At 35.3% G+C, this 13,552-nt stretch overlaps 2 protein-coding genes across 6 annotated transcripts in view; one reads left to right on the top strand and one right to left on the bottom strand.

Moving 5' to 3' along the window:
• Positions 1–5,181, top strand: part of LOC107007147 (UPF0505 protein) — a 36,777-nt gene extending 31,596 nt beyond the window's left edge. For 2 of the 4 annotated variants that reach the window (XM_015205629.2, XM_015205631.2), the window contains 5 exons: positions 1,777–1,843; positions 1,916–2,015; positions 4,176–4,292; positions 4,383–4,439; positions 4,693–5,181. In XM_015205629.2, coding sequence (XP_015061115.1) covers positions 1,777–1,843; positions 1,916–2,015; positions 4,176–4,292; positions 4,383–4,439; positions 4,693–4,830 — 479 coding nt within the window. In that variant the 3' untranslated portion in view covers positions 4,831–5,181. Of the gene's footprint in view, positions 1–1,776; positions 1,844–1,915; positions 2,016–2,098; positions 2,162–4,175; positions 4,294–4,382; positions 4,440–4,689 lie in introns of those variants that run through there. The other 2 variants (XM_015205630.2, XM_027913691.1) reach the window with 2 other exon arrangements.
• Positions 5,182–5,233: 52 nt separating this feature from the next.
• LOC107007148 (dihydrolipoyllysine-residue succinyltransferase component of 2-oxoglutarate dehydrogenase complex 1, mitochondrial-like) lies at positions 5,234–12,021 on the bottom strand. 2 transcript variants are annotated; one of them, XM_015205633.2, is made up of 15 exons: positions 11,886–12,021; positions 11,694–11,745; positions 11,536–11,601; positions 10,414–10,474; positions 10,305–10,332; positions 9,283–9,353; positions 8,297–8,371; positions 8,168–8,223; positions 8,042–8,086; positions 7,652–7,933; positions 7,455–7,549; positions 6,447–6,537; positions 6,251–6,361; positions 5,897–6,091; positions 5,234–5,803 (listed from the first exon to the last, which is right to left on the bottom strand). In XM_015205633.2, the coding sequence occupies exons 2-15, from the start codon at positions 11,730–11,732 to the stop codon at positions 5,612–5,614; spliced, it is 1,407 nt and encodes a 468-aa protein (XP_015061119.1). In that variant the 5' UTR covers positions 11,733–11,745; positions 11,886–12,021; the 3' UTR covers positions 5,234–5,611. The 2 variants fall into 2 exon arrangements, with proteins under 2 accessions (XP_015061119.1, XP_015061118.1); XM_015205632.2 differs by having other exon boundaries at positions 11,823–11,979.
• Between the last annotated feature and the right edge of the window lie 1,531 nt (positions 12,022–13,552).

Raw genomic sequence — 13,552 nt, 5'->3', positions numbered from 1 at the left:
TTGTTTTAAAATGAGAGGAAATCCCTCGGGTAGTGTGAACAAATGATTATTGTGCCTTATCAGAATGACCACAACTCTTCATAAAAGTCGCAACTCTTCATAAAAGTCACTACTCTTTTTAAAAGTCACAACTTTTCACGAAAGGAAAGGCTAATTTTGGAAATAAATAAATTAAAAGGGAATTCTTGTTTGTGGTGGCGCCACGTAGGCGGGCCTAGGGTTCTCTTATATATATATATATATATATATATATATATATATATATATGATTTTCGTATCACCCATAGTTTAAACGAGTAATGATCCTTAATTGAGCACGGATATTCAGAAATAAACAATAACCTTCCTGAGATAGAATCTGCCTGATCTAGCCGGAAAAATTATGCCTAGACGGCTGGACTAAATCTTCCAGAACTTGGATTGGAAGGGTTGGAATAGGTTTTCAACCCGAGATCTGAAAAATATTTCTGGGAGAAGTCGTTGGAAAGCTAGTTGTTGGATCAGAACCCTTACTTTGGTGATCGGTAAAGAATCAATATCAGTAGGTATGTACTCGGAACAAGCCTTTGAAGTGAGAAATGGAAAAAAAAACGGAAAAAGTTGTTAGAAAAGTAGATCCCACATTAAATGTAGCTGCCACTACGGAACCCTAATTATGGTGGCCGAAATAAATCAAAGCTGGTAGGAATAGGCTCGGAACGTTCCAGCGACCCAATGGAGAAAAAAACAATTCCAAAAGGAACTGATCGGAAGGAGATTGTGTTGCGGACAGCCAACCAAGACAGAAAACTGGACCTCTTTGATAAATACGGAACCCTAGTGCTGCGAGGGAGATAACTCACCTCAAAAAGGCAACAATGGCTTTGATATCATGCAAAGAAATGAATCTTGAAATTAAGTCAACCTCAAAAGCTAGCTGATGAGGGGAGGATGCGCAAGGCTATAAGGAGACCACTCATCCCTTTTTAATCCAATGTGGGACTCTTCAAGCTATTGTAATTCAAATAGTGAATGCACAAGTACCAAAACAGGAAAGGATCAATCTAACTAATTGGACTATTATTTCTAATTGATTAGCGATATTGTTTACAATATTCTTAATAGTGAGGGTCTAGTGTCTTGTGTATAGAGAGACTAGAGAGTACTACTAGCCACTAGGTCGGATGGTCCCTAATACTCATTGATGGAGAAGCAAAAAGTTGTGGAGTAGGATCATGAAATGTCTCTTGGTAACTCTGAAGAAATGGAAATATAGAGCTTGTAATGTGATGAAGATAGTTTTCAATCAGTTATGGTTCTATATTTTGTAGAAATTATGCTGCCAGTATGGAGTAATTGAACTCTGAGAGATGAACGTGTTCCTTTTTTGCTCATCTTTATAAGCACTTGCATAAGATTTGCCACAGTTGGTATCCAATTTGCTTTGCTCATCTTTATAAGCATTTTTATAAGATTGGCCACAGTTAGTATCTAATTTGGATGTATATTTGGTATTGAGAACAAATAATTTGACTTTGCTTAAGGTCCTAGAACGTTGTCAAAGAACTGCATAAAGTGAATTTCTTTTTTGATAAGAATTAATCGGTTTTCTGCCTGAAGTTTATGGAAAAGTAAATTTTGAGTTAGGTAACATCTTCCTAACTAATAATTAATATAGGCAAAAAGATATTTATAGTGTGCTTAGATGTTTAGATGTCAAAAAATTTCGATAGAGGATCACGTTATACTTCCAATGAGCTTTGTGGCACTGCCTTATCTCCTGGATTTTCATTCCAGGTAACATTGAGCGAGGAGTCACTAGCATCCCTAGGAATATGTTTTCCATCCTCAGCTCCTTGTCATGGTGAGACATCCTTATATCTTCTTTTATCATTTGCTTTTCATCCTCTATTAATGTTCTATTATTGGGTTGTAGGATGCTGCCAAGTATGAAGGCAAAGATGTTATGTGCACTCATCTTAACAGTTGCTGCGTTGTCCCAGAATAATCTCCTGTACCATGCAACACATGATGAGGTATTCCTGCTGTTTCATAATAATGAACTTGGTTGTATATTACATCAATTTTCAGATGTATAGTATTCCGTGCAAGAAAACAGGTAGTTTGTGGTTAAGCTTGTAGAAGGACATCATTTCTGCTGAAGCAATTAAAGATGATTTATGTAGGTAACCTTCCTGCAGTTATTATTAGTCCCTAGAAGATTTAGTCTTGGAAATATTGAGGTTTGGAGTGTTATATATATTCTAATATCTATTCTCAAGACAGGGAATATTTCCCTAAAGATGCGCTGCATCATTATCTTTGGGTATCTACTCCGATATGCTCAGGTCCTTTCTGATTATGTAAGTCAAGCACGTTGATATCCTGTTATCCAGCTTAGCAGACAGGAGGGCTATTCTCCTTCTCTTGGGAATATTACTTTTAATGGCAGTGGTGAAATGAATTTATAGCAGCCAAATCTAACATTTACACTAGTGATGATTAGAGATGAATTTGATCCAAGGCATAGGTGTCACTGCTGTGAATGCATCAGCTGTAGCCAAGTAGGAAAACACTATATTCCTGCTAAAGTCAGCTTTTAAGAATGAGATAGGTTAAACAAAATGATTCATTCCCGTCATCTGGATGAGCAAGCTCTTCGTACAATAGATACTCTTACTATGGGAAGACAGTTTAGGAGATTCGCATGCGAGGAGAATGCTATGGGAAGAAAGTGATTTGGGTGAAGTATGGATGTGACTGATATGAATGTTAAGGAGGTGAGAACTACTTATGGGGACGGCAAATGGATTATGAAGGGAATTTAATCTTTTCAAAGCTTATTGGATTCTATGTGGGAACTCTAAAACTGAATACGGTTCTGGCTTGATGTATCGTATGGTGACAGCACATCTAAAGAAGGCTTCCCAAATTCATTTTCTGTTATGAGTGACAAGTTCATGGTGTGGAGGTCCATAAAAGTGGCAATGTGCAGGTGACTTGAGATTATTCTTGTAAGACCTTACAGAGCTGGGAATTCGAAGAGGTTAAACATTCTCCCAGAGGTTATACATCCCTCTTCCCACACAGTTCAGAGAGAATGATTTTCAGATTTTTGAAAGGGTGATCTAGTAAATACTTCACAGTGAAGTCATACTATCATGTTCAGTTATGTTGAATGTGTAAAAGCAATGCCCGATTGGAAATCATTATGCAGATCTAGAGCTTCAAGGATGGTGGAGTTTGCATTCATGTTGTTAATGCAACAACAGGAGATGGAAGCAACGCACCTGCTTTTACATTGTAGGTTTCTTTGGATTTGATATATGTTTAAATTAAGTACACTGTTTCTGAGAATTGTGGCGAGGTTAGGAGCTAGCAGAGAGGTGTTATGGGGCAGGGGGTGGAGAATATTCAATTCTCAAGCTTGTATCTGGTGGAGAATTTGTGAGTAAAGGAACAAGGGATGTTTTTTGAAGATAGTATGGTGTAGAGGGATGTATTAGAAGATCATGTTCCTATTTTGATCTCTTAGATTCCTTACGAGATGACAAAGGAATACGAGTACCCCATATGTGCTCACTTTTGTATGTAAGGTTGACTCCTAGTTTTGAGGGGCCAATCTTATGTCAATAAATTATCATGTGTGTTGTGTTTGACATCTATAAACAAGTGTCTTGTATACATCAGGTCATCACCCTTCTCTTCTATTTTCTCACCGAGATAGTTCTAAAAGTTTGCTTTCTACGGAAATATCTCGGGTGTCCCTTACAGCGGGTGTGTAGGATGAATAGTGCACGAGTATACTGTATAACTTGATAAAAACAAGGTGTGTATATTGACGTTTCATCAGGTAAGGTCATCCTGCATGCATCCATTTTATTTATGGGTGGAATGAGAAACTATACATGTGGGCATTTCATTTACAGGAAGAAATGCCTGTTATAAATGTATTTTTTCTTTTGAGTAAGGTCAGATTGTCGGTTACAGTTATTGTTGTGGGCATAACAACTTGCAGTTTCTGGTACTATGTTAATAAATGATGGATATGTGAAAGATTATCCTAAAAAAGGAACCGCCTTCACTCTCTTACTAGTTTTTCATTCCCTTGATTTGGATATCTATATATTTTTCATCTTTCTTTCACAAGTGTCCTAGTGCTTTACCCTCTCTATATTAATTTATCACGCATCCAGGTTATGGGCAATGACTCTTTGTTCTATTGTGATCAACAATATCTGCAAGAGCTTTCTTCATTTTCTGCAGTTCTTCTTCAGAGCTTAATTGATACTGTTGTACAAGAACCAATACAGGTAATACCTTGCTTATCCTTTTGCTCTTCCATGAAAGATAAAAGAATTGGGGAGCCGTTAATAAGCTAAATCTGAGTACTGTCTTTGAAGGCTGCCCGAGGAAATCTCGCACTTGATGCTTGCAATGCTATTGCATCTTCTTTTGGAGTAAGTCACAGTTCTTTGTGTGTGTTTTTCCTAAAATCATTGACTGAAGGACCTGCCGTCCTAGTTGGTATATAAAACTGCACCTAATCTCCAAGACATTCAAGTTAGTACCAGTACCAATTATGAAAGAGAGCTTTTTTCAGATCTTCCTATCTCTTATGGATGGACGTTAAAATGTTGGATTGTTTGTAAGGTTTGATGCAAGTAAATAGTCAAAGTTCCGTTGTCTAATCCTTGAATGCTTGTTAAGTAGGTATGTCAAGGAGCATCAGATTTTTCCTCCAAGCTGGTCGAAACTGCCAAGCTGTCTTTGAGCTCTAACAACAAATATCTTCAGTCTACAATAGAGTTTCTCAACAACCGTGGACTTGTGCAAAGGGGAGAGACGTAAAAAGCAGGAAATAACATGTGTTGTGTTTGCTGTTGTTAAAAAGAAATCACTTTTTGTCAAATTTTACTTCACTTGTCCCCAACTGGAGATAAATATCAACTAGGCAAAATGAAGAGAGTTTTTAGATGTTTTGGAAATTTCCAAAGAAATGGTAGCGCCTTCCTTGGGTATATTTGACATGGAAGAGAAGTAGAATGATTAAATCAAGCAATATACTTTTTCTCTTAACATGGAAGCGGGAAGGGACCTTTCTAAGAAGGGCTTGAGACCTATGAATACACATTTAAGTGTTGCTATTACATATTTCATCTCTAATAATAGATAGATCCATACTTATTGTTTTGAGACTTATGCATGAGTTGTACTCAGATGCTAGATGGACAAGTACATAATTGACATAGCATAAAACTAATTATTGTTGTATGGATGGATCTGAAACACAAGTGAATTCCAATACAGTTCGAAAAAAGGCAAATCAACAAGACAAATACAAAATGCATAAAGACATCAAGCTGATAAAATGTATTCAAGCAATCCTTGGGCATCATGAGAAAAACATACAAGAGTTGTGGAAAAGGATGAATATTGAATTGTTTGTTACATATCTCTATTTGCATGTAGATTTGCTGCAACTTGATTAAACAATCAGGGACAAAAGCAATGTCAAAGACCTCAATAACTTTGACAAACGTTTATTTTCTGGTTTTCAGCTTGCGCAAACACTTGGGTATACCACGAAAAGTCAAATCAAAAGCCAGGGATGGTTGTATATCTTAAATCTTCAAACATCAAGGAGTAGGCGGCGTGGATCTTCTACCACATCTTTAATCCTTCTCAAAAAGTAAACTGCCTCTCTTCCATCAATCAGCCTATGATCATATGTCAGCGCAATGTACATCATTGGTCTTGAGACAATGACGCCTCCAACAACCATTGGGCGATTCACTATTGAATGCATTCCCAAGATAGCAGACTACAAAATCAAGCAACAAAAACATCACTTGTCAGATAGATCTATTGGGGAATTTCAAAGTTTAAACCATGATGTCTCAATAAGGACAAGTACCTGAGGAGGATTTATGATGGGAGTACTTAGAAGACTTCCATACACACCACCATTGGATATTGTAAACGATCCTCCAGCCATTTCATCAATAGAGATGGTTCCATTAGTTGCCTTCTTAGCAAGCTCGTTTATTGTCTTTTCTATCTCAGCAAAATTCATCCGGTCAACGTCGCGGAGAACAGGTACAACCAGACCCTGAACAATTAGAAAAGGATACTTGAACATTGGCAAATAAACAGAGAGTAGGGTCTCAAAAACAGGTAAAAGGACAAATTCGAGCCATCACATTACAGGTTGTCTAAAAACTGTCAATTTAATTCAAAATATTGAAGTCAAACAGAGGGGTGCGCATGCCTTTGGGGTGCCAACAGCTATACTGATGTCTACATAGTCCCGATATATGATGTCATCACCATCAATAACTGCATTTACTATAGGTTGATTCTGGAGTGCACTAACAGCTGCCTGAAATTTAGTATAAGATCTTTTCCACTGTAGTTAGTCAACGAAAATATACTAAAAATATTATCAACATTGATGCTTTTCATACCTTCACAAATCCGGACATGAGTCCTAACTTCACACCGTGCTTTTCAACAAACGTGTCTTTGTACTCAGATCGGAGCTTCATCAAATTTGTCCTGCAATAAGAAAGATGGAAGAAAGTGAATACAACTAATATAACGGGTGTGTAGCTTCACTTCATGGGCTATGACAAATGGCTCCTACATCTCTAACGTATCAGAAGAACAGAAACAGAACTGTTTCTACTTACAGGATATTAAATAGAGAAAGATGCTTAAGTTATAACCTCAAATGTCACTAGCTACAAAATAATATCCCCAGAAAGAAAGAAGTACTAAGATTTGGACCTCCTAAATCACTCAAGTAAACCAGTTTTACTCATCTATAAAACCTGTTACATCATATATGGACCCTTCCATTTTTACTGGCGTAACAATGTCAAACAGGTGTGATATCAGCATGGTTTTTCATGTGGATTCTTCAAAGGGGAAAAAGACAAATATATCCAAATTGTCGTGCATACCATTTACGGTATGCAGATACCCTCCGTCATACTTTTGAGACATTGGTGCCCCTGCCGTCCAAAAACTATTGCATATATACCCTTTATACTAAGGGACATACATGTGTCATAATCTTATCCACCGATCGACATTTATTAAATATTGGATCGAAGGATAAGATTGCACTACGTGTCCCTATTTTGTCTTCCATTAGAGTGAAGGGCATATATGCTCTAGTTTTTGGATGGCAAGGGCACCAATGTTCCAAAAGTATGACCGGGGTATCTGCATACCCCGTTTACGATAGTCCCGGGGTATATTTGTCCTTTTCCCTTCTTCAAAATACAAAGTTGGCAAAAATTAACAAGTCAATACCAGACACATACTGAATATGTACCTTTACATGAATCCATGCAACAAAGATCAAGTTGTCAAAGGACTTGGTTATCTTTCTGATAACAGAAGGGTTGAGCTACAACATATGACAAAGAAGCTCAAAAATTTGTTTCAAAATAACAATCCAAACTTACATATCAACTTCATTGAATGTAGTCAACAATGCGAAGGTGTTCTGAGAATCTTTCAATCGAGTGGCAACTCTTTTCCTGAGCCTAGTCATGGGAACCTATCATCAAGAGGGATTCAGATGTTGCTACTCAGTAATTGAGACGGATGCTAAAATGAATAGTGTCATCACAAAAAGCTTTCAAAAGTCTAAGAGACTTACTCGTCTTTCCCGTTCTTTGGGTGGAAGTTGGGGTTCTGTAGCAGACCGTTTAGGGGGCGGTGAAGTTGCCTTAGACTTCTCCTTCACAGGAGCCACCTCAACTTTGGATTTCACCTCTTCCACCTTTTTCTCTTGAATGGGAGAAGTTGGCTTTAGAGCTTCTTTTTCAGATGGCTTCTCAGAAGGAGCAACATGATCTACACTCTCCACACCCTCACCGGATTTTGAAATGATAGCAACCTTGAAACCTGGTTCCACAGTATCTCCTTCCTTAGCTACAAACTATCAATGTTCCAAAGCAAATGCAAAATCAATTGATATCAAAATAACAAATGAATAAGAAACCTGGGAAAGAAAATGAAGAGTTCCAGTATTAAAACGATATTCTACCTTTTGGATTACACCGGCCTCAGGACTGGTTACATCAATTGTTACCTGGATGACATATAAGCCATTAACCTCCACAGAAACCCACAAAAAACAATTGGACTTAATTAGTTAAACATGTTCAAGTACCTTGTCTGTTTCAATCTGAGCAATTGGCTCATCAACTTCTACTTTGTCACCAGGATCTGCACAAAAAGAATGAGATTAAAATAACCAAGTTATAAAGAAAAAATATGTGGACACTAACAAAAAACATACTCTTCAGCAATTTAGCCAGTGTGCCGTCGCTTATGGATTCGCCCATATAAGGAACAACAGCATCGACCAGATCACCTTTGGAAGAAATTCAGATGGGGCAAACGAAGGCACAAAATGTTAGTAATTGTATTACATTGCAAAGTCAATTGATCACAGTAGGACACAGCAATTTAAGCAATTTCTGAACTATTAATAAAATTGCCAGTCATCTCGCTGATAGTCATTCATTCAACAAGTGAGAGACAACTAATTGTGCACACAATGAATACATGGGTTAGAAGTGTCTATTATGAACTTGCTAGACAAAAAAATGGTAGTCATCATTATTCTCCATTATTGCAGAACATGTATAGCTGATCCCTCCACTTTGGATTAACGTATTTCAAAATATCCATCAGCTGGATTTATGTACTAATAATGAAAATAGAAGGGTAAACGTCCTAATGTTCCTGTGTATTCATATTTAATCCCAACCAAACCCAATAGAAAAACTAAAAGGGATAGCACTGAAGAGAAGACTAGAAATGAAACAAGAAGATGAATAAGAGTAAACATCCAACCAATACATCATTTCGCAACATATGGAGTATAAAGTAATTTTAAATTTCAAATGAATATGTAACTTCACCTCCATTCCAAGTAGTAGCTATCACTGTATATTTAGATAGACGATGCAAATTAACCATTCAATCTTAAATAGGAATTTGCAGATTATCGTGATTAACATGTTAAAAGTTAGATATCACAATATAAATGACAAAAGAACCTGCAAATTTCAATTAATATCTATATAAGATCTCAATAATTAAAAAGAAAAGGAAATGGTATCTTCTCAAAGATTATGAATAGGTAATAATCATTTCAGGTGACCAAAACTAGAGAAGACATTTTAATTTTAAATAGCTACATGTTGTACATTAGCAGATGCTGCATTATTATCAGGATTCAAGACAAGACAGGGTAAATCACTATTAGAGAAGATATACCACTATTTGAACAAAAAGGCCTGATGCAAATCTGTTGTGATAGACTTGAGTGAAAATTAACCACAGCTCCCCTGCAGACAGCAAAATAATTCATGTGGTTCAACAAAAAAAAGGGGGGAAAGAAGAGTAGGAGCAGCAAAATGCAACATAATCATCAATTTTACTTGATCTTTATCACTAACATCCACCAAAGAAAGAATTACATCATAACAGGGTACAGCATAAGAAAGTGTGCACATACTTCAAGGCGTATTATCTCATCTTTTGTTATAAGGTTGGTGATGAAAATGGGAGAATAATAATCAAAAATGATTTCAGTTAATTTACTGCATATCCAGCGTTTTTCTGTTTTCCTTTCTTTAAACTACAATTTAAGAATGACTTTAAGGGTATAAAAGTGAAATATCTTTGTGGTCAGTTCTACATTATTGATAACAGGTCAATTGCTGAAATAATAGATAATATATGTACAGACACACACACTAAAGCAGATTAATATTGCTTTTCAAGATCCACTTTTCAAGATCAGCTTAAGAGCATAAATGTTTCATTTTTATATCAAATAATGATTTTTTTTTATTTTACAAAATAAAAAATTATGCATATTGAGATGTTAGAAAATAAACAATCTTAATCAATTAGTGTTTAGATCTAGAGACAATTTTAATCATTTACATTAAGAAGTCCTAATCCTAATGTAAACAAGTGAGGCCTCGAACTGCCTCAGCTCTTGATTTCTCATTTATGTACAGGAAGACACATAGGCAGCTGCCAAAAACAAGGTCTGGTCTTCTACCAAAGTATAATGACAAAAAACAATGATCAAGTTGTATTGCTAACAACAAAACTAAGATATGCAGAGATTAAAAAAACAACTGTTGGTTTCACCTCAAACATAGAACTAAAGCATGGTTGTCCTATGAGGAAAATGGGAATACTAATTGGAGGAAACATATGGTGCATTTTTTCATGCCGTACACCTTTACACAGCAGGTCTCTTAGTGATGAAAATGGTTACTAACCTATCTGGCCTCATGTTCACTGAGCATCCTGTATCACAAATTAGGAGTTAGTAACAATAGCAACATGAGATGAATATTTTGAATTTTGTGATTGAGCCACCACAATTACCAGCTAAAACAAGATGACTGAAATGCCGAGCATGACCGCATTGTATAGGAAGAAGTAATATCTGTTGACATGTGAAAAGTATGTTATGCCTAAAATCTCAAATAGAACAAAGTATACAAGAAAAAATAAGGAGCATATCCAGTCCAATATATGAAACTGGAATTTCAAAAGACAAATAGCATCCCGGAATTTTAGGACAATACATATATATATACTGCCTGGATAACTATCAGATGGTTTATCTCAAAACATCATATCATGAACTGTGGAAACTACCTAAAAAAAAATTTTTACATGTTGAAACTACCTAATTTAGAACACAATCATAGCCGAAAGCTAGAAATAAAACAGTAGATAACGAGAAGTAGAAGGAAAAAAGACATGATAACGTAAACTGCAGGTGAGGTCTAAGGACTGACATCATACAGTTCCAAACCAATTTACCTATTTAGCAAACCAACCTAAAAACCTACTAAATTAAAGGAAATCAATGTGATGAACAGTACTCCTCTGTTTGGATTACCTGATATTGTTAATCAAAACAATGTTGTCATTTCATAGGCCAAGATAGACTATTGACATATGATCATCGAGTACTTAAACCCGATAGCTCAATAATGAACATCTTTTTTGATAACCATGATATCCGAGCCAGCTCGCACGCATCTCGATTCTCAACCAATCTATATGATATTTTTCACCTCCCACCAACAACAAGTATTAGGTAACTCTGTCCACCAAGTCTAGGACAGTTGACATCCGAGACTTCCTTATAGATATAGACTTCCCATACTGCCAAGGAATGAATACGGATGAAAATGAAATCACCTCGTGTTTTTGTGTTTGCTTGGATTTGAACCTAAGACACCATGGTGCTTAATTCACTTCATTGACCACTCCATCTATTCTCCCAGACACCTCTAGCGAAGGTCTAAAAGCTCGTTGCCATGGGTGCTAGCTCAATAATGTATTTATCTTAAAACTGACCAAATGTCATAGGTGCAAGAATTTCAGGTAAAAATGTTCCAAAATAGAATTCAGCAAAAACCGAAAATCATTTTTTTTATAAGATAATAAGATAAGAAACATTTACATTTACATCCAGCTATAAATATACATTACCTCTTCAGTTGCAGTAGATGAAATTCTAGAGGTAGGTCGAACTGCATACATAGATTTCCCTAAACCCTGCCCAAAAATATAAAACAAAAAACTCCACATATTCATTTCATCATAAGGCTCCGAACAAAGTACACAACTTCAAAAAAAAAATAACATACCGAAGCAGAAGCAACCTTGCGCCTTAAAACGCCCAGCATCGTAGATTTGGTCCTGTTAAAAAAAAAAAAAAGTTAGATGGTGGCGATAAAGTAGATCTCTTGCATGTAAATCGAGTAGAAGTTTTTGACCTAAAGAATCAATGGTGTAGGGTTTAGGAGAAAGGAAAGTCTTAAGGGAGAACAAGTTCGTACTTCCAACAGCAGCTTTGCTTTTTTATTCTTCTTATTATTCAGACTATTCTTTGCTTTTTGCCTTCCAGAAGGAGGTGAGGAATAAACTTGAAATGTCTCAAATTTGACCCTCAATTATAAATGATAACGCTTTTTATGTTTTCTTTATGTCCTAGTAATTTTTATTTCTTTAATATATTTAAGTTACATATTTAATATATTTAAGCTATATATTATGTATTCGATTTATTTTATAATGTATCTGAGCATTTATGTTATAATATATTCGAGATACTATTAATGTATCCGAGCTACATATTATGTATCCGATTTCTGTTACTTTTTAAGGGATTAATATAATTATAAACTAAAGAGAGATAGATTGTAATTTCATATTAAAATTATGTGAATCTTAAAATTTATCCATTTTAATTTTTTTTTTAAAAAGAGCAACTTTCACATATAGCAAACACCAAAATCATATTTGTAAGCTGTAATTATAGTTTGCATAATTGCGGTCCATAATATATATATTTCGCGATACATATATACAAAAAGAAGCAATTGTATAATATGTTTAGGTATACATATATAAAAAAAAATCAATTGTATAATTTGTGTTTGTATAAAGCGAGAAAAGAGACAAAGATAAAAAAAATTGGGCAGAGGAAGATTTATATTTGTATAATCATAAGTGTATAGAACGAAAATATGTGTGTTTGTATTGGTATATACAATTTTTTCTCGCTTTATACAAACACAAATACAATGCGTTTTATACAAACACAAACGCATTTTATACATTTGTATTTGTATAAAAGCGAGAGAGGCGAGGGAGAGACCGTCGAGAGTGGCGAACGAGATTCACCAAGGAGAAAGACAAAATAGCAACAGTTTTATATGGAGTATAATTAAATCAAACTGTAATTATGACATTTAATTTGAATAAGTAGTTTGCTATAATATACGATTTCCCCAAAAGAAAATTGGTAATGACTTTCTCTTAGAATAGAGTCGTATGCGACATCTAAATTATCAGGCTCTAATGCATTTATGAAATATCAAATAAATGCACAGAAAATGTATTATAGAAATGGAAAAATACAAATTGTGCTCTAAGGTTAGGTTAATACATTTTGATTATTCTCAAAGTTATCAAAGCACCTTTACGATTCTATTTTTCAGTATTTGTCAAACCGATCCAACGATCTACAATTTTTGTTCTTCATTTTTCATCTCTATCTTTAACAATAACAACTAGAGCATCGGCCCTATGAGTTGGTAGTCGAAATCTACCAATGTGAGGCTTTCAAAGATAGAGCATGCCAAAACTAGTCGAAACTTGTCGATTGACTATTATAGGTAAATTTTATAATAGACCTTCAATTGAAAAGATAAAGATCTAATTTGGGAGAACTGTGACTATCAAGGAAACTATAAAGATCTCTATCCTAGAAACAGATTAACCCTAGCAATTTAGAGTCAACTAAACTTCCTATATTCCATGTTCTATCCTCTTATTCGTCTCTCGAGTTCAATATGGACAATAGGTTTATTTCTATGGCGGCCAATCATGAAATACAAATAGCAAGAGCATAAGAACGAATCATAGATAACTCATAATAAAACCCTTAACAATTTAAACAAGTTTCATTCATCCAGTAGCCACATCCCTAGAATTAGGGTAT

This window comes from Solanum pennellii, chromosome 12 (genome assembly GCF_001406875.1).
Source record: "Solanum pennellii chromosome 12, SPENNV200".
NCBI classification, from domain to species: domain Eukaryota; kingdom Viridiplantae; phylum Streptophyta; class Magnoliopsida; order Solanales; family Solanaceae; genus Solanum; species Solanum pennellii.
This window is presented reverse-complemented; position numbering and strand designations above follow the sequence as displayed.

Bases quoted from the DNA above. Each gene is read 5' to 3' on its own strand.
- LOC107007148 (XM_015205633.2), bottom strand. From the start codon at position 11,732: ATGCTGGGCGTTTTAAGGCGCAAGGTTGCTTCTGCTTCG. The intron at 10,333-10,413 runs GTAATTGTGGTG...TTTGTGATACAG, and splicing joins CAGTCATCTTGTTTTAGCTG to GATGCTCAGTGAACATGAGG. The intron at 8,372-9,282 runs GTATATCTTCTC...TTTCTTCCAAAG, and splicing joins GCCTTTTTGTTCAAATAGTG to GTGATCTGGTCGATGCTGTT.